The sequence below is a fragment of the Peromyscus maniculatus genome, chromosome 13, assembly GCF_049852395.1.
Source record: "Peromyscus maniculatus bairdii isolate BWxNUB_F1_BW_parent chromosome 13, HU_Pman_BW_mat_3.1, whole genome shotgun sequence".
Taxonomy (NCBI): domain Eukaryota; kingdom Metazoa; phylum Chordata; class Mammalia; order Rodentia; family Cricetidae; genus Peromyscus; species Peromyscus maniculatus.
Window position 1 is genome coordinate 31162413 of NC_134864.1, and position 26499 is coordinate 31188911.

A 26499-nucleotide genomic window follows, 5' to 3' on the forward strand; every position below is an offset into this window, starting at 1 on the left:
ACTGGCCCCAATTTAGGGTTCTTTCTATTGATGAAATGTAAACTCCTTGAAAAGGGTATTTATTTTTCTTTGAACAAATAATTAATATTTAGAACACAACAAGCATGGGTATTAGAAGTCTTCACCTTTGAAGGTTTGCAGAATAGATTTCCTAGGGGAAAACCAAAAATTGCAAGTAGGCTGTGTTCCTAGTTTATTAGTTTTTTGAAATTGGAATATTTCCCCAGAATGTCTTTTCCTGTAATGTAACCTATCTGGTTAGATTTCTTTGTAGTTCATTAATATTATCCTGTAAAATGCTAAGAAGCAGATATAACAGTGTTTTGGTAGTAGAGTGCTTTTTAACTTTCATTTTTTTTGTTTTTTAAATATGTACTTTTTGAATTAATAAAATGTTTGTCTACAAATATTATTAAGTATGAGATAGATAAACCTATTGTCTATTCTGTCACCCCCTTGGTACCTTTGCAGCCCCTAATCTTGTTAAGAATCACCGAGACTCCTAGTGAACCCTGAGTAAGAATTATCCGTAGTCTCTCTCACCTGTTTAGTAAGCTTTTTTTCTTTTTTCTTTTTTCTTTTTTTTATTCTATAATTCAATTCAATCTTACATATCAACCACAGATTCCCTCATTCTCCTCCCTCTCCCCCCTTCCTCCCATCTCCCTAGCTCATCCCCCATTCCCATCTCCTCCAGGGCAAAGCCTCCCCCGAGGATTGAGATCAATCTGGTAGACTCAGTCCAGGCAGGTCCAGTCCCCTCCTCCCAGGCTGAGCCAAGTGTCCCTGCATAAGCCCCAGGTTTCAAACAGCCAACTCATGCAATGAGCACAGGACCCAGTCCCACTGCCTAGATGCCTCCCAAACAGATCAAGCCAATCAACTGTCTCACCTATTCAGAGGGCCTGATCCAGTTGGGGGCCCCTCAGCCTTTGGTTCATAATTCATGTGTTTCCATTCATTTGGCCATTTGTCCCTGTGCTTTATCCAACCTTGGTTTCAACAATTCTCGCTCATACAAATCCTCCTCTTTCTCGCCAATTGGACTCCCGGAGCTTCACCTGGGGCCTGGCGCTTAGTAAGCTTTTTGATACCTACTATTCTACTTTCGATGTGTCCTACTCTAACCCTATAGGACAGAGAGAAGCTTCAAAAATAAGAAGACAGGGGCTTGGGAAAATGATGACTGGCATGATGTTGAGTTTATAACTTTCCTCTTTATTTTGTCCTTTTGTATTTTCTGTCTATTCCTTGGGCATTAAGTAATGAAAAAAAGCCTGTCCTGTGACAGGTTTATTGGGATACTAATATTTAACATGGATTATCGTATTTAATATGAATTTTAATATGTTTCCAAATATGCAGAAAAATCATGGACATACATATTCATTACAGCTGGAGCAACCGATGATGATTGACTTACTAGAGATTCATGCTCATGATTTAGCAGAACTAGGATTTTAATCTAGACCTTTATTCCTTGGGAATGAGAAACAGTGGTTTTCCCCCTGTCCTTTTCTATCTAGTTTAAATTTTATCTGTTAGAATTGGGAGAAAAGAAAAATTTTCACTTAGACTTTTTTTGTTTTTGTTTGTTTGTATTCATGGCTTTACAGTGTAATCAGATTGGCCTTGAACTAGCTCTGTAGCCTAAGCTGGCCTCAGACTCTTAGTCTTCTTGCCTTTGCTTTCTGCTCCCTAGTGGTGGAATTAGAGACATCTGCCACCATCCTTGACTTTTTTTTTTTTTTTTTGGTTTTTCGAGACAGGGTTTCTCTGTGTAGCTTTGCGCCTTTCCTGGGACTCACTTGGTAGTACATGCTGACCTCGAACTCACAGAGATCCGCCTGGCTCTGCCTCCCGAGTGCTGGGATTAAAGGCGTGCGCCACCACCGCCCGGCTCCATCCTTGACTTTTTAAGGGAAGAAGCTTCTTGCATCAGATGCTGTTGTTTGTGGGTTTATCATGGAAAATGATACAAGGATTCTTTATAAACGTCCAGCTCATATTAACAGAGATAATTTTTAGCATGTTTTCCCAGCATTTTTTTCCTCCCTAAATTTAATTCATTGAAAGAACAATGAAGCATGCAAAAAATGATTTATTTATTCATGTAGCCCTTCTGTAGGTTTAAGCCCATAATACTCTACATATAATCTGTCTGTTTATAGTTAAGCTCCCATCATGTAATTGTGTATACAGAAAATACTTGTGTATGTGCTCATAGGGCTTCTACACACATTGAGTTTCTGACTTGTATTGCTAATACGCAGTATTGCTTTGATGGCTGAAATGTATTATTTATTCTTAGATGAGTTAATAGAAACAAATTGGACAGGGGCCTCATCCCCTCCACGTTTATATCATTCTACATAAGGAGGTGTTTTTGAGGTTACCGTTTTTTGGATGGTGATTTCCTATTGTTAGATATTTACCAAGTGATCAAGCTACATTTGGAGGAAACAGTAGTTCTTCCATATTGGTTCATCATTTTTTTTTTGAGCGTGGGGGGTGGTTTTTCAAGACAGGGTTTCTCTGTGTAATAGTCCTGGCTGCCTTGGAACTTGCTTTGTAGACCAGGCTGGCCTTGAACTCACTGAGATCTGCCTGCCTCTGCTTCCCAAGTGCTGGGGTTAACGGCGTGCACCACCACCACCAGCACCACCAGCACCAGCAGCAGCAGCAGCAGCCGGCCCACTGGTTCATCATTTTAATTCTTACTGTCTTCCATATAGTTTGTTTCTGTAAATCATACTGCTATACAAATTCTTCACTATCTGGAAAAAAGTTCCCATCTAAAGATCTAAATGGAATTTTTGTTTGCTACTTTGGTCATGTATTAAATTCTCGACAGTTTCCTTCACTACTTTAGAAGTCTTTTTTGGCTTCCTTTCATGCCTTGAGTTGTAGCTGAGATTATACCGTTTGTTCTCTCTCATAGGCTAGAACATCATTTTCTAGTGGGAACACCAGCTAGACTTTCTAATATGATTATGCCACAGAGAATAAATGCAGTACAGGTCCTTTATAAATAACTTCGGCAGTTTATCACTGTCCATGCTTAGTAAGTTTTCATATGAAGAGTGACAAGTTTTACTCTGTTGTTGTGCCAACTCTAGACTCAAATGTAAGCTGCCTGGGGTAGGAAGTTTTATTTTAGCTCTAAGTTTTCATGAATCCAAGACAGTGACACTTATGGAGTGTTTTTTGAATGTAGGATATGCAGCTGGCAGTGTCTGCTTATCACAGACCCATCAACAAATATCTCACTAAACTCATAAAACAACCACAGATTTTTTTTTTTTAATATTTGACTTTTTGGCATAGCAGACCTAATGTAAATTAGTGCAGCAGACTTTTTCTTTGGGCTGCCAGCTCATAAATAATGACATGAAGACATTATTAATTATGAAAGCTTGGGCTTAAATTAGGCTTTTTTAAATTTTATGTATATGAGTGCTCTATTGGCTTTAATGCTAGACGAGGTATCTGATCTCACTATAGATGGTTGTGAATCATCATATGGGTGCTGGGAATTGAACTCAGGACCTCTGGAAGAGCAGCCAGTGCTCTTAACCTCTGAGCCATCTCTCCAGCCCCCTAGTCTTGTCCTAACTAGTTCTTATGACTTAAATTAACCCATATTTTTAAATCTACATTCTTTTACATGACTAGATTACCTTTACTCTGTACTGCCCATCCTGTTTTGTCCATGTCTGGCTGGCGTTCTGCCTCTCTTCTTCCTGAGACTTTTTGTCTCCAGAAGTCCCACCTAACCTCTTCCTGCCTAGCTGTAAGCCATTCAGCTCTTTATTAAACCAGTCACAGTAACACATCTTCACACAGTGTAAAGGAATATTCTGAAACAAATTAGTGTCATTGTTTATTTTCTCCTAAGTAAATTCAAATAAGCATTTAACTTGACTGATGTTTGAATTGGCAGGAAGATGTAAATGTTAAGAGAAGTACTTAATTATCCCTAAGCACAGTTACTCATTTTCAGTGAGAGCATTCTGTTTATGTCTAGTGACCATGCTTAAAAACTATAGCATACATCAGGTCCTATTATATTACATTAATGTAAACAAGTCATATGGGTTTACCAGATGGTTTTTAAGGAGAGTTGGGAAAAATAGTCTCTGTCAGGCCCCTAGCTACTCACAACAACTTTGCACGTAGGAGGAGAAAATGAAATTTTAGTGGACGGTAGTTTTATCTTTGCCACAGAATGGCTTGGCAGTTAAACAGGTTGGATATTGTCAGGTCCCAAAGAAACCTGGGACAGCTCTCAGTGCCTGTGGCTCCTCCCAGCACTCCTCACTTACCACCCACTCTAAACTTCTCTTTCCCGAGGGCTGGGCTCCTCCTTCCCCTCCCCTTCCTTCAGATTCCTGTATAACGCAGCCATTTGGCTCTGTACCCTCGTGGTCTCCTGGCTCACTCCTGGCCACGTGGTCCATGGCTCCCTCTTGTTCTGCTTACCACCTTCCTTCTCTTCCTCTCGCTCCCCTTCCCCACCCCTCCTCTCATGACCGGGTTCAGTTTCAGTCTGCTGGCCATACTCAGTCTGGACCCTTCAAGATGCCTCTGGCTATTCTCTCCCTCAGATCTACAATAAACTTCCTCAACCATACCTTGGAGCAGCCATGTCCTCATTTTTTCATCCTGATATCTGTATAGTATTTGTGGCTTTCTACTTAGAAACTTCTAAAGCTTTATGTGACAATTTTGATAATCAAAATGTTTGCATTTTAATAAGATTTAAAATGTTGACTTGTGTGCATACAGTTCACATAAATTTCAAATTTTATTATATTTCTTGAAGTGTGTGTGTGTGTGTGTGTGTGTGTGTGTGTGTATACATGCATCCAGGTAAAAACCTGCTAAGCTATGTGCATGGTAACCAGAGGACAGCTTTCAGGAGTTAGTTCTTTCCTTGTACCACATAGACATGGATCCCAGGGAATCAAACAAACTTAGTCATCTGGTTTGGTACCAAGTGCCTTTACTTGCTAAGCCATCTCTTCAGGTTTGTTATGCTAATTTTCAGATTCACTCCCTAGCACTGCAAAAATTAATTAAAACAACAGCATTTAGATTTTCCTTACATAAATGCTTATAAGAGGAAAAATTGATAATCATGTATCACACTTAAAACATATTTGGAGCTAGGGGTTTAACTTGATGGTTACAGTGTGTGCGTATCACATGAGGCACCAGGTCAGCACCAGCATCAAACAAAACATTTAACTTACTTATAACAGTATTTTCCATCAAAATAACCATATATACAAAATATCCTAGTTAGCTTTAACTGTTAACCTGACAGCACAGGATCACTCAAAAAGAAAGGTTCCCTCCGGTGAGGTATTACTCAGATCTTATTGGCTTGTAGCCATGTATGTTAGGTATTGTCTTGATTGTTGGTTGATGTGAGAGGGCCTAGTCCACTAAAGTCTCAAGACAAGCCAAGATACCCAAACCACTATAACCTGGGTTATTTAAGAAAAGTAGCTAAGCTTGAGCCAGGCAGGAAGCAGTGTTCCTTAATGGTTTCTGCTTCAGGTTCTTGTTTGAGTTCCGGCCCTCACCTCTCACAGTGGTGGACAATGACCTGTGAGCTAAAAGAAGCCCCTTTATCCCTTAAGCAATTTGGTCAGAGTGTTTATCACAGCAACAGAACTAGAGTAGAACTAGAGCACAAAATAATTATTTCTGGTTATGTTCTATAAAATTACTATTAACATTAAGTTAACAGCCACTGAACATTTGCTTCTTAGGAGAAACCCACAGTTAGGTTCAATAGAGCTTTTGTAAATACCATGTAACTCTTTTGTGTGTGCTTCGTTTAAAAACACCTTAATATACATTATTGATTTGGTAACATCGAACTCAAAAAATAACACTTTAATTCATGCCTGAATGCAGCTTTTCTAACACTTGTGTTTTCTCTGTTAGACACAGCCTAGACTTCTTACATTTGTATATTTTTATTTACTTTTGAACTTTTTAGACAGGGTCTTTCACAGCTCAGTGATTGACTAGACTGGCCAGCAAGTTCTAAGGATCTTCCTATCTCTTCTTCCATGTTGTATGTTATTTTTCTCTGAGATTAAAGCCTTCCATTTTAGAGGGAATCTTAAGGTGTAGGATGTGAAAAGGAAAGTGAAACAGCAGGATGCTCTAAGAGGAGGTGAAACACTCCATCCTGCAGGGAAGCTCCTTAGATAGGAAGTAAACTCAAAATAGCTTCTGGAAGTCCCTGAAACTGACCAGATTCTCCAAGAGTACTTAAGGAATAAAGTCTCAAGACAAGCCAAGATACCCAAAAGACTGTCTGCCAGCTGTACTGTCTTTTGAAAAGAGACTCAGACCAACCTAGCTGCCTGAAAGAAACATAGACCAACATAGCTGTTTATAAGGGGCTCAGACCAGTGGACTACCACGAAAGGACACTGTATCTGTTGAGCTGCCTGCAAGGCTGTGCATTGTGCTCCAGGTTTCCAGCTTTCTAGCTGGGGTGGACTTTTGGTGATGTAGCTTAGCTGTCTTTAAGTCATTTCTGGTCTTATGAATAAGCCCTAACCCATATTCCTATAAGTAACCCCAGGAAAACTTTTTAGATCACTTTGGACTTTGGTAGACTCTGGACTTGGTCTGTCATTGGTTCCCTATCTGGGGTGAGTAGACATTTATTCTCATCTTTCCAGGAACAGTTTCACACAATACTCCTAGTATTGAGATTGCAAGCGTGTTCTGCCACCCTGGTCTTTACATGGATGCTGGAGATCAGAACTCAGGTCTTTATGCCTGGGTAGCAAGGACTTTACTCGGTTATTTAAGTTATTTCCATAGTATCTTATTGCACTTATGCATACTTCAGCATGAACCCTCAGCACCAGGGCATTTAAACAACAAAATCAATAAAATGCACAAAAGTGAAAAAAAAAAAAGCACTAAAGACCACATAAAGGACATTCAAGAAAGCAGTGGGTCACCTTGTTTTACCTATGCTAGGAATATATACATCTATCAACTCAGTTTTTGTAGTCCTTTTGAAATACCTTGAGTATTGATTCAGTGAGTGCCAATGTATTTTACTAAGAGAATGGATGGCCATGAGTATGTTAATAATGATATTTATAGTAGTGAATATTACAGAACACTTTCTGAGCTAACCATAATAATAGGCAAAGATCCTACTCCAAGTTTCCTTAGTTCTTTTGAGTGCATTGCTCAAACTTAGCAGTCATCTAGCATCTCTTTTCCACTATAGCAAAGGAAGAGAAGAAAATGCTTCAGTGTTTGGTGGTGTGGCAGAGAAGGAAATCAACCCCACTCCCTCAAATCTCCCATCTTTGAATCCTGGTGGTTTTGGTAATTGTTCTGTAGAGGGCAGCTTCCTGCCAGTATGACTAGGACTCCAAAAGTTCAAAGTGGAAGAGAAACATGGCATCTCTTATTGGCTTATTTCATCTATGATGCAGTAAGAAGAATAATTCTCTTGACTGATGCTCATTGCTTTACTTTGAGAGTTAAATTAATAAATGAAAATATCCAAATTTGGACAGGTTGTATTGCTTAGTATAGAGTTCACCTTAAGTCATGACATATTTTGACTCAAAACATGGTGCCTGGACCCTAACAGTTGGCCCTGTGTTGTCTTTGGGCTCTATATCCTCAGATACAGCCAACTATGTGTCATATAGGGGCTAGGGATATAGCTCAATGATAGAGCACTTGCTAACATCACCTAAGACTGGGTTCAGTCTCTAGTACTACAGGGTGTGTGTTTGTGTGTGTGTGTGTGTGTTGAAACAAACTACATCTGTACTGAACATGAGGACTTTCCTTGTCATTATCACCTAAAAATCATATTGTAAAATTATTTCTATAGTACTTGCATATTATTAGCTAGTAGAGGTAAAGGTAACTTAAAAGTATATGTGAGAAAGTACATAAGTTAAATGTACATGGTTCACCCCTTTTTAGAAGAAACTTGAGAGCCCATGGATTTTGGCTCTCCAAGATGATCATATCCTGAGAATTCCAGGAACGTGTGACTAGATTACATTGTCTTGGTCTGTTTTTGTTACCAACAGTACAGTGAGTGGTAGATTATAGAAACTAAGAGTTTATTCAGCGCACTGTTGTGAAGGCTGGGAGTGTCCAGGGGTAAGGGGTTGTATCTGATGAGGGCCTTGATGATGATGATGATGACCTTATAGAGTCCTGGAGTGGCACAGAGCATCACATAGGAAGAGGAATATATAAGAGATAAACTGAAACTGGTTCTGATAAGAGACCCACTCCCGAAACAAACCATTAGCTTATTAATGGAGGAATAGTTTAATTCATTCAAAGGAGGACCCTTTCGCAAACATCTTATGGTCCTGCTTGGTCTGTACCACCTCTTAATCCCTCACAATTTCCACATGAGTCTTGGTAGGAACATTTAGTTAAACTGTTTCAGTAACTTTTCCTGTACGTAAAATACCATGACAAAAACAACTTAAGGGAAGGGGGGTTATTATGGCTCATAGTTCAGGGGGACAGTCTGTTAGAACAGGGAAGTCTTGATGTAGGAGCTTGAGGCCGCTGGTCACATTTCATCTGCAGTCAAGAAGCAGAGAGTGATCAATGTTTGTGTTCAGCTTGATTGCTCCTTTCTTTAAGTCTAGGAACCCAGCTCATGGAATAATGCTGCCCAGTGGATCTTCTCACCTCAACCTAACCTAAGTAATATGCCAGTAGCATGCCTAGAGGCTAACCTAATCTAGATAATCATTCACAAAAGGTTGGGTGCAGACACATGTGTTTGCAGATGCAGTTAAGCTTGCTAATAAAATGAGAATTTGCTTAAATTTTGAAATAGTGAGTGAGTGCCTCCTGGGATATCTGGGTAGACCCAATAGACCCAATATATTAACAGTTTTTGTTTTTTTTTTTTAATTTTTTTCTTTACTGTGTGTGTGTGTGTGTGTGTGTGTGTGTGTGTGTGTGTGTGTGTGTGTTTCCATTCTAAGGTGGGACTTAGGTTTCTGGTTCAAATTTTTTTCTTTTGACCTTGAATTACATGAAATACTTTAGTAACTTTTATTGAAAGTCCCCTTGTTGCTTAAGCTACCTGGTCAGATATGTTCTTTCTTTCTGGAGTTTTGTTTTTGTTTTTGTTTTTCTTGACAGGAGTTCTCTTTGTAGCCCTCCAGGCCTGGAACTCACTTTGTAGCCCAGGCTAGCCTGGAACTCAAAGAGATCCTCCTGCCTCTCCCTCTGGAGTGCTGGGATTAAAGGTGTGCACTATTCTCACCTGGCTCATTCTGGAGTCCTAATGAAAGCAAATATCTGCTTTTGTTGGGACATGTGGTGTTTGTTTGTTTTTGCATATAATATCAGTTCTTGCAACTTCAAGATAGGTACTATTCTTGCAGGTGTGGGCTCAGTTGGGGTTGAGAGTGGGGAAGAAGTTGGGTTTAGAAAAGATTAAATAGGGGCTGGAGAGATGGCTCAAGAGCACTGGTTGTTCTTCCAGAGGACCCAGGTTCAATTCCCAGCACCCACATGGCAGCTCACAACTGTCTGTAACTCCAGTTCTATGGGTTCTGGGACCCTCACACAGACATACATGTAGGCAAAACACCAATGCACATAAAACATTTTTAAAAATGTTTAAAAAAAAAGGAAAGAAAAGATTAAATAAGAATCATAAGTGGCCAAAGCAGAATTGAACTATAGATCTAAACCCAAAGATATTTCTTTTTTTATAGTACATGGGCACTATATAAAATATTCATTGGGTATGTCTGTGGTACAGATATTAGGCCAAGTTACAAAAGAGACACTCCTCACCCCCAAATAGCTTTTCTAAAGCTTAGAGTTCAGAGAAGGATGGAGGCATAAACAGGCAGTGATAATTCCACACAGTTAATCCTTTGGGGGAAGGAATAAAATGGGCTGTGAGAGCACAAGAGGACTTAGGGAAGATCCTTAGACTGCACAAGGTAAGACTAGAGAAGGGCAAGAATAAACTAAGCATAAAATAAAAGATTGTGCCAAACAGCGAAGAAAACATTTTGGTACACTTGAGAATCTAAAAAATCAAAATTAGCTGGCCAGGAAGATAAAAATATACGAATAAAGCCAACTGTAGTTGCGTATGCCTTTAATCCCAGCACTCCAGAGGCAGAGGTAGACAAATCTCTGTAAGTTTGAGGCCAGCCTGGTCTACAGAGCTAGTTCCAGGACAGCCAGGGCTACACAGAGAAACCCTTTCTCAAAAAACTAAAAACAAACAAACAAACAAGAAAAAGCCCGGAGAGGGAAGTAAAGTAAGTTGTGTGTATAGCATGTTAAGGAGTGGACTTTACAGAAAAGGAAGGAAAAAGTAATAAAAAAGATTGGAGAACTAACACTTAGAGACAGGGTTTGCAGTGAACTAGACATGACCAGTAGCCAGGGGGGTAGTAATTAGCTTAGGGGAGAAGTAGAGTACTTTTTACTAGATAATAAAGTGATTTGGGCAGATTTGAGTGACTGAGGCATGGGATGAGTAAGACCAAAAGTGACTCTCAGGTTTCTGAGGCTAGATGGGAGTGCCGTTCTCACCATTCATAGAGCATTTGTGACAAAAAGGGAGTGGATTGTTGTGATAGGAAAAAAATGACAAGTATTACTTTGGACATGATAAATTTGAAATTCCTGGAAAAGACTCCAGTGGAGGCCCAGTAGACAACTTTACCAGTTTCCAAAGAGCCTTTGGGTTTCTGGAAAAGAATGTTTGTAGGCATCTGTTGTTAATCAGCCTTGCCTTTCAAATACCTAAGAGAAATCAATTAAAGGAAGTTTATATTGACTCACATTTTCAATGGTTTTAGTTCATGGTTGGCCAGCTCTTCTACTTTGGGGCCAAAGTGAAGGAGAACATCATGTCTGGAAGCATATGGTAGAGCAGAGGTGTTCATCTTATGACATCCAGGAAGGAGAAAGAAAGAGAGATGAGGAGTAAGGGAGGAAAGAATGCAGATCCAGGAACAAGATAGAACCCTTCTCTGACATTCTCCTGATGATCTGCTTCCTGCATCTAGACCATAGCTGGTTTCTACACTACTTCTAGTGATGCCCACAAATTATCAATCCATCATTGAATTGATCCAACATCCTCAAGATCCAGTCACACCGATTAATCTATTAAAACCAGAGGTAAAATTTTAGAACTTTACTGCCAAGCACTGGAGGTACTACCGACTGCTCAAGAGTTTTCATCTTTCATCTCATTACCATGAAGCCTGTACCTTGCAAGTCCTCCAGACTCCAAAGGACTGACTTTGCCTAAGCATAGGGGTAAACAGGGTTCCTAGTCATAATGAGAGGAGACTAGGAAAAAAGCCAAAGGCACCCATATAGAGTAACCTGAGGACCTTCAGGGAGGGGTCTTGGTCTTCTCAGTTTCTCCAGTATCCATAGTAGTAAAAGGTTTGGAAGTTATCTGCCCTGCAGGATACATCCACACTAATACAGTGCAATTAAAGAAAACCCAGTTAAAAAAAGGAGGGGGGGGGGAGATTAAAATAGCAATTAAAAACATCCTAAAATGTAAGTCCTGTTACTTCCCAAATCGGTATCAGCAGGCAACCAGGCCTTTAGCAAATGAGCCTTCAAGGAACATTTTAGATCCAAACCATGTCTTAGTTTTGTTTTCTATTGCAGGGATAAAATACTCTGACAGAAACAACATCTTCTTGGGGATGAAAGCGTTTATTTTAGCTGACAGTCCATCATAGCAGAGAAATCAAAGTGGCAAACTTGAAGCAACTGATCACTCTGTAGGCAAGAACAGAGAGTGGATGTGTATGTACTCACTTCAGCTCACTTTCCATTTTGTCACTCTTTAATTCTCTCTACTCTTTTTGTTTTTTGAAACAGGGTTTCTCTGTGTAGCCCTGATTGTCCTGGAACTGGCTCTGTAGACCATGCTGGCCTTGAACTCCGAGGTCGGCCTATCTCTGCCTCCTGAGTTCTGGGCATGCTCCTCCCTCCATCCCCCACCAGTCTCTCCACTCTTGGACCACACAAGCCTGTAGGGCGTTTTCTTAAATAGTGATTGATGGGGGATGCCCAGACCATTGTGGGTGGTTCCATCCCCGGGCTGGTGGTTCTGGGTTCTATAAGAAAGCAGACTGAACAAGCCATAGGAAGCAAGAATAAGCAGCACCCTTTCCACGGTCTCTGCATCAGCTCCTGCCTACAGGTTCCTGTCCTGACTTCCTGTGACACCTAGGGATGCTTGCCACTCACAGTGGACAGGTCTTCTCACCTCTGTTAAGACAATCCTCCCACCTCCACCACCCCAACTTGCTCTAAACAATCTTTCATTGAGATTCACTTCTCAGGTGATTTGAGTTTGGGTCAAACTTACAATTTAAACTAACCATCACAAACCATGGCAGCATCTAATAGGTTTTAATATTTTAGTTGATCTGAGACTTTGCTTGTTAAACAGTAAAGTTGTGGGTTGTTTTTTTTTTTCTATGCTATTCTGTGAACTTTTTGGAGGAAACCTATTTAAAAGGTAAAATTGGAACTTGCTGTATCTTTTTAATTTGTAGGTACCTATAGAATTGTATTAGCATTTATAAAAGCTAAAGAAGTTGGATAGTAAACATTTAGTGAACACAATATATACAAACCACAATTTTTTATGTGTTTAGTTTATTAATAACAGGACAGAACTTTCTTAATGGAATTTTTAAGTTGAGAAAAACATCTTTTAACACAATTGGCTATTAAAATATCAAGAGATTTCAAAACTAGCCCAGTGGTGGTGGTGGTGCATACTTTTAGTTCCGGCACTCAGGAGGCAGAGACAGGCCAACTTCTGTGTTCGAGGCCAGCCTTGTCTACAGAGCAAGTTCCAGAACAGCCAGGGCTGCACAGAGAAACCCTGTCTCGAATCCCCCTCCACCAAAAGATAGGGTCTTTCTGCGTAACCCAGTCTAGCCTAAAATCCTCCTGCCTTGGTAACCTTTTCGCCAATAATACATTTATAAATGTAAACAATTGTAAATGTAGGTACAGTATAACATAAAGAAAAGAAAACAAAAAAAGCTAAATATAAGGGGATGCAGGACTGAATACAGGTACTAGACATGAATTATGGAAGCTGATTGTTTTTCTAATTCTGTCATGGACTTTGGTTTTGGTGGTAGATAAGTGTATAAAATACATTTGCTGCTGAAAGTGTAAAATTTAATGGGTTCAAATGCCAATTCTAACTGTCTAAGTTCATTAACTTGTGTAGAGTATAGGTTTAGTTAATTTTAGTATGTAATATTTTTATTTGCAAAAGTTTAAATTTTTTAAGTAAAATTTAAAAAGTTTATTTTTAAGAGGTTCTTATAGATGTCAGAATAGTTTAAGTTCTCAAAAAATGGGATAAATCTGATGGCCTGATACCCAGAAGTGTACTTATTTCTAATGATTGTCTCAAGTCTTTCTTTTTTTTCTTCTTTTTTCCTTTGTGGTTTTTCAAGACAGGGTTTCTCTGTGTAGCTTTGCACCTTTCCTGGAACTCACTCTGTAGTCCAGGCTGGCCTCAAACTCACCGAGATCCTCCTGGCTCTGCCTCCCGAGTGCTGGGATTAAAAGCGTGCACCACCACCGCCCGGCACAATTGTTTCAAATCTTACTGAAGGTAATTAACTTTGTTCCCATAGTTATCAATTAGAGATCTGTTGTTTTATTTTATTTTTTATTTTTATTTTTATTTTTCGGTTTTTCAAGACAGAGTTTCTCTGTGAAAACAGCCTTGGCTGTCCTGGAACTCACTCTGTAGCCCAGGCTGGCCTCGAACTCACAGAGATCTGCCTGTCTCTGCCTCCCGAGTGCTGGGATTAAAGGTGTGCAACACCACCACCCAGCAATTTTTTTTTTATACAATATATTCTGATCTCAGGTTTCCCTTCCAAATTCTCTTCACTTTCCCACCCTTCCAACTCCATGCCTTCTTTTTCTCTCTCTTAAGAAAACAGACAGGCCAAAAAACAAAAAACAAGCAAACAAGAATAAAGCAAAATGAATAAACAACAATAAAAACAAAGAGGACAAGAAACACACACACACACACACACACACACACACACACACACACACACACACACACAAACACACCATAAAATTGCAGGATCAGAAACCATAACATACTAGCAAATGACCAGTAAGGCAGTAAACACCCAAACGAAACAAAGGATCTTCAAAATTACCTTTGAGTTCATTTTGTTGTCCATCTATTACTAAGCATGGAACCCACCCTTAAGGTGTGGTTTGTTTGGATATGCACACTAATTTTCCCTTGTCAAGCAGTTGTCGATTAGAGGTGACTTTTTGGTGAGGAATGGTCGCTGGTGTCTACTCCCCCTTTCAGCACTGAGACCCTGTCTGGATTAGACCTGTGCAGGCCCCTCGTATGCTGCTACCTTTTCTGAGTTCATGTGTGCACCAGTTCTGTTGTGTCTGGAAGATGCTGTTTTCCTTGGTATCATCCCCTCTGGCTCTCACATTCTTTTTGCCTCCTCTTCCGCATAGTTCTCTGAGTCCTGAAGGGAGGAGCTTGATGAAGACATCCATTTAGGACTGTGTGTTCCAAGGTCTCTCGCTCTCTGCATATTGTCCAGTTGTGAGTCTCTGTATTAGTTTCCATCTACTGTAGGAGAAAGCTTTCTGGTGACTGAGTGAGACACTGATCTGTGGGTATAGCAGAACGTCATTAAGAGTCATCTCATCACTTTGCTCCCTTAGCAGAACAACAGTAAAATTTTTAGATCTTGAGGCTTTACATTAATTTGAAAGGTTGTTGTTGTTGTTTGTTTTCAAGACAGAATTTCTCTGTGTAGTTTTTTGGTGCCTGTCTTAGAACTGGCTCTGTAGACCAGGCTGGCCTTGAATTCACAGAGATCCACCTGCCTCTGTCTCCTGAGTGCTGGGGTTAAAGGCGTGTGCCACCACCACCTGGCAATTTGAAAGTTTTTAAAAATTATATCCCACAGGAGAAAATAAATTATGAATTATTTACAGTTCTTTGCATATTGTCTATCAGGTCAGGTCCTTCTCGGGGCAGTCTGTTAAAGGCTTCATTAAAGAAGCTGTGAACTGGGCCTGGTGGCACTGGCCTGTATCCCAGTGCATGGTAAGTGGAGGCAGGAAGATCAGAAAAGAAACCAGGAAGCTCCAAGGACTTCCCTTGGGAAGGCTTGTTTCTTCAAGGTCAGTTGTTTGTGTATCTGATGTGTGTGTGCTGAGGGGAGGGGTTTGTTCCCAGAGTGAGCCCTGCAAACTCTGTTTTCCATAGATCACGTTTTTCTGTCTTTAAAGAGACTCTTGGAAAATTAATTAAGTTCTTTGTTTGCTTTTAGGAGACAGTGTACATACCCCATAGCAGCCTGCCACTTCCTCTTCTCCCTGTTTTCTGTTTTATGGCCCTGCCTGTCCTTTGTGCTTTGGACTAAAGGAGGTTTTAAAATGAAACCAGAGAAAAATCATTGACTATTTATAATCCATTGAATTGCTTGACTGGTAGAGATTGCTTGTTTTATATCTTTTAAAAGTAAGTTTATAAATTAATTTCTATAAGTTTTGTTTTGCTTTAATACTGCAGACTGAACCCATTGTCTTACACATGTTAGGCACATACTCTACTTAATCTCTAGCCTTCTGAAGGCTTTCTTAAAGATTTAGAACTTTGTTATAAACTGGAACTGTCTGGGCAAAATGCCAAGCTACAACTTAATCCTCTAGTTGGTTACAACATGTGATGTCACAATTGGTTAGCTTGCTAAAATTGGAAAGACTGTACATTTAAATCCTTTTTAAAAGTTCAAAAGTGTTAAGTCTGAGAGTTTTTAGTCTCTATTACTAATAATAAAGGGACAAGTTCCTGGTGAGAAGTGGGAGGCTGTTTTCAAAGTGAGTGGATTTGTGTTGACCAAATAATGAAGCTGGCTGCCAATAAAGTTACCCTATTTATAAAGTTTTACAAAGAGCTAATATTTCATAACTTATCTATGAACATTATGAATATGAAATGTACACAAGGCTTCCCTAGAGGGTGTGTGAATAGTAGGAAAACATGTAGTTTAGATGGCAGAAAACCTGGGTTCCCACTCAGCTACATCTCCTTTAAGAAGACAGCTTTCCTCAGCTCCACGTTCTTCACATGTAATATATAGTAGCTATGTCTATTCCTCCTAGTAACCGGTTAGGATTGTGTGGGAAATAAAACTGGGGAGATAAAAATTACTATCATCATGTAAAATACTATTTTTAAGTGAACTTAACATACTGTATATCATGATACTCTATTCCAGCTTCTGGCCAATAAAAAATCTACCTCAAATTCATTCCAGCTTTACCAAAACACTCTTATAAAGCAGGTTCTAATAAGTGAATTCTTTAAAAGAGTTGTTTTATTAATTTCTTGAGACAGGGTTTCCATTGTGTAGCCCTGGCTGGTCTGAAACTAAGAAATCCACCTGCTTCTGCTCCTCCATGCTGGGTTTAAAAACATGTGCCTCCATGCCCAGCTAAGGAAATTCTGATATTTAGAAAGTTGAAAAACTTTGAGTTACAGAATTGATGTAGGAAAACTATTTCTAAAACTTATGCTATGTTTGAGTCTAGGAGAAATATAAATATTAGGTTGGTTGTTCTGTAAAATTGCTTAGACCTAAGTTACAGTTCATTGATTTCTTTTAAAAGAAAGTTTAAATGAACACATAAAATATGATTTGTGGGAGGAAACAAGAGTTTTTGAGACAGGGTCTCCTGTAGGCTAGACTGGCTTTTAACTCACTGTGTAGCTGAGAATGACGGAAATTTTGATCTTCTGCCTCATCTCCTCGTGTGTGCTGCGATTATAGATGTGTACCACCATGCCTGGCTTTATGTGGGGCTGAGATCAAAGGCAGGACCCAGTGCATGCAAGGCACGCCATCTTAACAAACTGAGATACATCCCCACCCCAATTCAGCATCTTTACTAGAGGTATTTGACTTCATTGCTTCTCTTCCTCTTCTTATGCTGTACTTCCAGCCAGAATTACTTAAGGTTTCAAAAAAACCATCTTTTCTTTCTTGTGTGTGGCTTTTCAACACCCTGTTGTCTCTCCTTACAGGAGTATGTATCTCTGCCTCTTAATTTTCTCAGATAAGCTCTTGCTGGTCTTTCTCTAAACCCCAGGACTATTGCTGGAAAATAAGCAGGAAATGGGAAGTTACCCTGGAATGCCAGATCAAGGGTCAGGTTCTATTGTCTGGTTTCTACGAAGCCCTATGGGGTGCTAGGGAGAGAACTGATGGACAGGCCTCCCAAATTTTAAATTAATGGAATTAGCAAGCAATAAAAATATTTGGGTTATATTTTAAGTAAAGGTGAGAAACCAGGAAGTTGAATTTGCTGGAATAAATGTTGGGAGGGAGGCAGTATTTGGAGGCTAGAGATTTGAAAACAAGTGCTTGGCTATTTCAATACCCAGCAACATTTCTTAGTACTGCCACAACTTTATTTCTTACAGGATTTTGAAACAAGATAGATTTTAAACATGTATATACTGTATTTGATCATACTGGCTCCTGGGTCCCTGCATCTCTCTTTCAACTTTGTTCCCCTCCTCCTCCATATATAACCTATTGAATCCAGTAAGAGGAGCTGTCCCTGTGTACTTGGGTGTAGGGCCATCCACCGAACCATTGGCAAGCTACTAGAGGCCACATACCTGAAGACACCTGACTCCCACTCACAGTCAACTGCCAATAGCTCCCAGCTAGGGAAGGGGCATCGTAAGTGGATCCCCATCAATGCTGGAATTTGCCTCTCCAGATCTTGTGCAGGCAGCTACAGCTGTTATAGTTCAAGTTATCAATGACCCGGTCATATCCAGAAAACTTACTTCACAGTAGCCCTTTCCAGCCTCTGACTTCGTCTTTCCAACTCCCCTCTTCCTGATAGTCCCTGAACCTTGCAGGGAGGGGGTGATACTAGATACCATACGTGGAATAAACACTCCCTGGCCATTCATTCTCTGCACTTTAACTAGTTGTGAGGCTCTATATTAACTGTTGTCTACTGCAGTTAAAAAAAAAAAAAAAACACCTCTCTAATGAGGCAAATTAGATAGTTGGTAAGATTGTTTGGTAGTAACTCAGGTCTCCACCACTAAACTAGACTCAGTGGTTAACTTGTTGTTCTAATGGTTTTTAATAGTTTTGTAGTAAATGTATTTAACATCAACTCATCCAGATACATTTTGTATTATTGGCTTCCTTTTGATATCAGTAGGTGTCAATTGTAAAGCTTTCTAAATAGAGTGAAATGGTAGCTATATTGATGTTTACATCTGTCCAGATACATATATATGTATCATGGCTTTTTGAGAAAGGAAGGAAGGAAGGAAGGGTTATATATGTAAAGCAACTGGAATTCACCTGACTGTGTGAGGGCTTATAGTAGAACACATTATATAGAAAATGGATAAATACCTTCATAGAGCAAAGGAGTCTTTAATTTCATCTCATAGGACCAAATAGTTCCATTCCTACCTGTTGCTGAGGCTGGGGAGAAAAACATAACCCAAAGATTTGCTGAAATATTTATAGCCCAAAACTGGAATAAATAACTCATTTAACAAGCAAATATCAATAAAAAATTAATGAGTTGATTATATCTGTAACATTGTGGAGCTCTCTCAGATACACAGTATTTGATTTTTAAAAGATACAAAAGACTGCTTTTGTGATTCCCTCTATGTGAAACACTAGAAAAGATGAATCTTTAATTAATAGCAACTGATTAGTGGTACCTAGGGCTATGGTTGGAAATTGTCTGAGGTAGGGATGATAAAACCATTGTATGTTGTGATTATAGTGTTGGTTGTGAAATTTTACACATTTGCCAAAACACAATTGAACCTCTCATATAAATGGGTGCATTTGAATGTATGTAAATTATACCTCCATTAATGGGGGGGCATTTTATGTAAAAACTGTGATAGTATCTGAGAGGAAGGATTTCCATAATTTTCATTCTTAAATAAGTTTATACTCTACATACTCCCTTCCTTTACACCTCTCTTCCTTCCCTCAGCATTCAGGGCTCCACTTAAACGCTCTTGTGTTCTATGATATTTTGTACCTCTCTCCCTTCTATCACTTTTCAGATTTCACAGTATTTTGTTTCTTATACTTTGTGTGGGGCCTTTTTAAAAAGAGCCCATCTCCTCTTGTGGTCTAATGATTTATGTTAACATATACCTCTCAAGTTAGTAGTATGGAACTCAAAGCAATCCATAAAATAAAATCTGGTCTTTTGAAAACCTGCATTTATTGTGTGTATATTCATGTGTACCATGATACACATGTAAAGATCAGAGGACAACTTTCAAGAATCTGTTCTTTAAACGGAACAAAAAGAGAAATAGTCAGATATTTGACTGAAAAGATGGCTCAGTGGTTAAGAGCACTGACTGCTCTTCCAGACGTCCTGGGTTTGACTCCCACACCTATATGTAAACTCACAATGCCTATAACTCCAGTTCCAGGTGTCTGTGGGCACCAGGCATACCCATGGTGCACAGGCATACATGCAGACAAAACACCCTTATACATGAAATTAGCAATTTAAAATTTTTTCTTTTTAATTGCAAAATGACTCCTGCCTTGTTGAGGCAATGTCTGTCTTGTTTTTCCTGTGCTGAGTATTCCATGCCAGCAGGCCCACAAGTTTTCAATTTATTTTTCTGTCTTTGCCTCCCATTTTATAGTAGGAGTGCTGGAATTACAGATGTATACCACTACATCTGACTGATGAGTTCCTGGAATGGAAGGAAGTCTGTTCATCAGATTGGGACAGGGTTTTTCTGTGTAATAGCCCTGGCTGGCCTGGAACTCACTTTGTAGACCAGACTGGCCTTGGACTCAGATCCACCAGCCTCTGCCTCCCTGAGTGCTGGGATTAAAGGTGTTCGCCACCATGCCCATTTTGAGTGGCAAGTTCATTTACCCACTAAACCAGTGGTTTTCAACCTTCTTAGTGATGCGATCCTTTAATATAGTTCCTGTTGTGGTGACCCCAACCATAAAATTATTTTCATTGCTACTTTATAACTGTAAGTTTGCTACTAATGTAAATATTTTTGGAGATTGGGGGTTACCAAAGTGGCTGATACCCACAGGTTGAGAACCATTGCATTAAACCATCTCACCACCAAACCCCCACTCCCCACCCTCTAGTCATCACCAAATGTCTTTTAACTCTTGTTTATGTTATGAATTATGCACAGGGAACCCCAAGGGTATCCCACATGTTCAGGGAAACATGCTGGCATGCTGGGCAGATGCAGCAGCAGGCTGGCGGGTGACCCATGCCATGTAGGCATGGCGGTGGGACGACGGGTGGGGTGACAGGTGGACATTTACAACCCAGACACGGCATTTGCGTGGAAATGGTTTATTATAGTAGAGAGAGAGAGAGAAAAGATAGGAAGGAGGCAGTGGAGAGAGAGAAAGTGTTGTTCGAATCTTAGATAGTCTTTTAATAAAAAGCCAGAGCCAGATATCAGGGTGAAAGCCAAAAGATGAGAGAAGCAGAGCAGCCAGACACTAGTTCTTACTTCTACGACATCCTCAGCCTAAAGAGAGAGTTCCTGTTTCTTCACACCTTATATACCCTTCCCTGCCCTGCCATATTACTTCCTGGGATTTAAGGCGTGTGTGCTTCCCAAGCAAAGGCATGAGATCTCAAGTGCTGGGATTAAAGGTGTGTGCCTTCACTGGCTGGCCTCTATGTCTAATCTAGTGGCTGGCTCTGCCCTCTGATCATCAGGCAAGTTTATTAGGGTACACAATATGTCACCACAGCAAAGAGAGGGAGAGAGAGAGAAGGATTGAGGGGTGTACACCTTATGGGAGTGGAGAGAGAGAGGAAGGGAAGGGGTTTTTCCTTTATATCAGGATGCAGGGCAGCCCCAAGTGAAGGGAATTTCAAGGGGTGGGTCAGCATATTACCATTCCTCCGTTTTGATTATTATAAAAAGAGATGAGTTATGGAACTAAGTGGGGGAACAAGGGCGCTGAATTCCTGAGACTGCTTCAAGCTGACAAAGAGTAAAGTGGGGAGGGAAGAGCACAGCAGAAGATCTCAGGAACATTCCTTGAGGGAGCTGAGGAGGCAGGTTGCAGCAGTGGTGTTCCAGGAGCTTGGGGGGAAATGGCACACCAAATCAAGAGTTTTGAAGCCATGGCATCTGCTATTTCCCTGGAGGTCAGGCAGGAACAATGAATCTGCGAAATATGCTGGAAAAATAGGTGGGGTCAGAAATGAACTATGGAGATTGTTAGTTTTCATTAGACCAGATTTCTTGATGCAGTTAGCACAACTTTTCCCAGGAGCCTGTAGGTATCTGTAAGACAGCTGAAATGGATTTATATCATGGCAGAAGGGATAAAAATCCATTTAAGGACTCTTAAGAACTCTTTGTAGTCAATGTTCTATTTGTTTATCAAAGCTGCATTTATCAGTATTAAAACTTTGTACCTCTGGAATTATATCTGAAACCACTCTACTCTGTACCATGAAGTCTGTGAATGAGGCATATCTGTCTGTATTTGGAGAGAGAGTGTGTGTGTATATATATATAATCTTGGGATTGGGGCTGTTAAACTGATACCCTAGTCATCAAACATCATCCGATCTGAGAAGGATAAATTTAAGGAGAAGTGAGACAGCTTTCCAGCTACGTAGGCAGCAGTCCTAAGTCTCTTCATGGTCATCAGGGGGACAGAAGCCCCAAAGGCCCCAGAAGATCTGACAGATTTTTTTCTGTGGATTAGAAATTTGGGGAGACTGACCCACCTTGACTTTGCAGTATGGGGCACTCGGTCCTCTGTTTTGCCTCTTATTCACAGTCTGGACAGGATCTCAGCTTTTCTCTGCATAGCCAGCCTTGCCATAGCTTCCAGGTGGAAGTTCTTCTGCAGCCATCCATCTTCTTGGAGATGATATAGGATGCTGCCAGGAGCTGACATGTCTCTTTATCATAAAAAGGCTTTTATATTAAATGCCATGTTCTCAGGTCTTTACATGTGTTTGAGGACTGGGGGAACAAAATCTGTTAGATGTATTTATAACTTTGAGAGCATATATATGACTTAAATCTGAATATACAGTTTCCCAGTTACAGCTTAATGAAATTAGTGAGTACTGCCAGATTAGCAGAGACTGGAGGAGCATGGGCCAGAGGACCAGGAGGGAGCTGGGATGGGGTAGACACAGTTTTCCACAGTGAGGTATAAGGTCCAGCAGACTGACCTCTAGCATCCTAGAGGGTCAACGAGGGCCAACGATAATGGCGCAAGATAGCCAATGCACCGTCATAACAGAGGCTATGGACCATAGAATTGAGTGGGCACAGGCCATCTCCATATGCTGTCACATAGGTGCCGGGGTTGACAGACACGTGGTACCAGCAAGTGAAACAAGACAAATCCTCATTTGTGGGAAAATGGCCAGAAGGGAAGGGAGGAATCTTACTGATCCAGTAGGGTGAAGCGTCCCCATCAGTGCTCCAGCCGAAAAAATGGTGGGTGGTACAGGATCCCAGAGCTTGTCAGACTGCTGGTGGGCAAGAGAAGGAAGTGGGATTACCCGGAGACATTGGGCGCCAATGTTATGAATTATGCATGGGGACCCCGAGGGTATCCTGTGTGTGCAGGGAAACATGCTGGCATGCTGGGCAGATGCAGCGGTGGGATGGCCCCAGGGTGGGGGGGATTTTAAGGGACGGGTCAGAATATTAACACTTTACACCTGACAGTTACTTTAAAATAAAGCATACCTTACATTTTTAACATTTGAAATGAGATGGACAGCAGTAGTGGCTTCTATGTGTCAATGTCGTGTGCTGATGGAACTGGACTGACGGTGGTCTGTCCTGTGATACTGAAAAGGATAAGTAGGTGGACAAAAGAGGGGAAAAATAGGTATATAAAAAGTAAAATAATCAGGATTTAGATGATAATTTGACTAAGGAAGAGGGGACATGAAGAAAATTATTTATATTCACTATAAGGACCAAAAACATATTAAGAGGAAATGGGAGAAGACGTCAGGAATACTAATAGAAGACTTCATAGGTGAGCAAAGGAAAGTGTGTGGCTCTTCAAGGGAGAGGATGTGTGTAACGAGTCTGGTTGGACTTCCCTTGTACCACCAGCCCCCAATACTTATTATTATTATGAAAACTTGGCCATAGCTTATACTTGTCTCACTAGCTCTTATAGCTTAAATTAACCCGTTTCTATTAATCTGGATTCTGCCACGTGTCTCTTAACCTCTCCTCCGTTCTGTACATCCAACTCCCTCAATGCCTCATTGGCTAATGCTGTGTGATTCATCCCCTGAGTTCCACTCTCTGCCAGAAAGTCCTGCCTAACCTCTCCTGCATAGCTATTGACTGTTCAGTTTTGTATTAAACCAATCACAGTGGCACATCTTCACACAGTGCACAAATATCCCACAACAGATGTAGACATAGAGGAGTGTCTTAGGAGGTAATCAACCACCTAGCTAAAGTCATACTGCATAAAAGTAGGAAATAATTAAGGAAACTGCCAGAGGAAATGGGTGGTCAGTAATTACAGTAACCTTTTATGAACGGATAAAACATTTCACCATTAGCCTACTATCAGATTTAAAATAGTGTTTTCTTTCATATTTTAAACTCTTTTTTTTTTTTTTTTTGGTTTTTCAAGACAGGGTTTCTCTGTGTGGCTTTGCGCCTTTCCTGGAACTCACTTGGTAGCCCAGGCTGGCCTCGAACTCACAGAGATCCGCCTGCCTCTGCCTCCCGAGTGCTGGGATTAAAGGCGTGCGCCACCACCGCCCGGCCTTCATATTTTAAACTCTTGATATGACTGCCATTCTTTCAGACTTTAGTTACTAACAGTTCCATAATACTTAGACTTTGTATTTAGATAATTTTATAAATTTGTTATACTAATATATTTTTGCAGTTTAATGTATTTTGTGGGTATTAATAATTTTTGGATAAAATTTAGCCTTAAGTATTGAGTTAGACTTTTCCAAAGTGATAATCAAAAAAGGTAACATAAAATTTGTGTTGGCCAGCACAGACCCTGAGCACAACAATTAATAAATGGGACCTCTCAAAATTGAGAAGCTTTTGCAGGGCAAAAGACACAGTCAATAAGACAAAAAGACAGCCAACAGAATGGGAAAAGATCTTCACCAACCCCACATCTGACAGAGGATTGATCTCCACAGTGTATAAAGAGCTCAAGAAACTAGACATCAAAATACTGAACAGTCCAATTAAAAAATGGGCTAAAGAGCTAAACAGAGAATTCACAAAACAAGAATCACAAATGGCTGAAAGATATTTAAAGAAATGCTCAACATCCTTAATCATCAGAGAAATGCAAATCAAAACGATTCTGAGATACCACCTTACACCTGTCAGAATGGCTATGATCAAAAACACCAATGACAACCAATGTTGGAGAGGATGTGGAGCAAAGGGAACACTCCTCCACTGTTGGTGGGAATGTAAACTTGTACAACCACTGTGGAAATCAGTATAGCAGTTTCTCAGAAAATTAGGAATCGAACTACCTCAAGACCCAGCCATCCCACTCTTGGGCATATACCCAAGGAATGCAGATTCATACCATAAAGATACATGCTCAGCTGTGTTCATAGCAGCACTATTTGTAACAACCTAGATGCCCGTCAATGGAAGAATGGATGAAAAAAATGTGGTACATATACACATTGGAGTACTACTCAGTAGAGAAAAACAATGAAAGCATGAAATTTGCAGGCAAATGGATGGAACTAGAAAAAATCATCCTGAGTGAGGTAACCCAAACCCAGAAAGACAGTCATGGTATGTACTCACTCATAAGTGGATTCTAGATATAAAATAAAGAACAATCAGACCACAACCCATAGAACCATGGAGGCTATATATATATAGCATGGAGGTCCCTAGGACGACTGTGGCTTATAATAAATTTCGGTTTTACTCAATTATTGAAAAAAAAATAGCCAAATGAATGGAAACACATGAACTATGAACCAAAGGCTGAGGGGCCCCCAGCTGAATCAGGCCCTCTGTATAGGTGAGACAATTGATTGGCTTGATCAGTTTGGGAGGCAACTAGGCAGTGGGACCAAGTCCTGTGCTCATTGCATGAGTTGGCTGTTTGAAACATGGAGCTTATGCAGGGACACTTGGCTCAGTCTGGGAGGAAGGGACTGGACCTGCCTGGACTGAGTCTACCAGGTTGATTGCAGTCCTCGGGGGAGGATTTGCCCTGGAGGAGGTGGGAATGGGGGGTGAGCTGGGGGTAAGGGGGGTGGGTGAGAGGGGGGAGAATAGGGGAACCCGTGGCTGATATGTAGAACTGAATGGTATTGTAAAATAAAATTAAAAAAATTAAAAAAAAAAAAAGGAAAAAAAAAACTACAAAAAAATTTGTGTTGGCTGGGAGGTCAAACACATGTTCTTGTTAATTACTCTTTCATATGTTTGTTTGCTTGTTTGTTTTACTTTGTTTTTCCAGACAGCGTTTCTTTGTGTAGCCCTGGTTGTCCTGGAACTAGCTCTGTAGACCAGGCTGGCCTCAAACAGAGTTCCGCCTGCCTCTGCCTCAGGAGTGCTAGGATTAAAGTCAGCAACTGCCCTACTCAATTGTATCTTTTTGAAGTTCCCTGTATGTTAACTAATTCTCAAATACTTGCCTTATTGCCTCTGCAGATTTGATAATGGGCTGCATTAAAAGTAAAGAAAACAAAAGTCCAGCCATTAAATACACACCGGAAAACCCTCCAGAGCCTGTAAGCACAAGTGCCAATCATTATGGAACAGAACACACCACAGTTGCCCCGACCTCTTCCACAAAGGGAGCACCGGTCAATTTTAACAGTCTTTCCATGACACCATTTGGAGGGTCCTCTGGGGTAACTCCTTTTGGAGGCACGTCTTCCTCGTTCTCAGTGGTGCCAAGTTCATATCCTACGAGTTTAACAGGTGAGATTTAAATGGATAGTTACAGAAAATATAACCTTGGGCTTTACATACATCAGGTCTGGCCACTGTTAGGGAAACTTCCTTTTTAGCAAATTTCCCAAAAAATTGTGTGAGCAAATAAAGTCTGTAACAAAAGGCAGTCTGACTCTGTAGCTGCACCACCCTCAAATTTTCAGGTTTTTCTTCCTTCCTTCCTTCCTTCCTTCCTTCCTTCCTTCCTTCCTTCCTTCCTTCCTTCCTTCCTTCCTTCCTTCCTTCCTCCCTCCCTCCCTCCCTCCCTCCCTCCCTCTCTCCCTCCCTCCCTCCCTCTCTCCCTCCCTCCCTCTCTCTGTCTCTCTCTCTTTCTCTCTTTTTCTTTTCTTTTTTTTTTTTTTGGTGGAGCTGGGGATCAAAAGCAAGGCCTC

General features: G+C 40.5%; 1 protein-coding gene across 2 annotated transcripts in view; it reads left to right on the forward strand.

The window, feature by feature from the left end:
• Positions 1-26499, forward strand: part of Yes1 (YES proto-oncogene 1, Src family tyrosine kinase) — a 71559-nt gene that overhangs the window by 8054 nt on the left and 37006 nt on the right. For both annotated transcript variants that reach the window (XM_076549911.1, XM_076549912.1), the window contains exon 2: positions 25823-26095. In XM_076549911.1, coding sequence (XP_076406026.1) covers positions 25831-26095 — 265 coding nt within the window. In that variant the 5' untranslated portion in view covers positions 25823-25830. The remainder of the gene's footprint in view (positions 1-25822; positions 26096-26499) is intronic.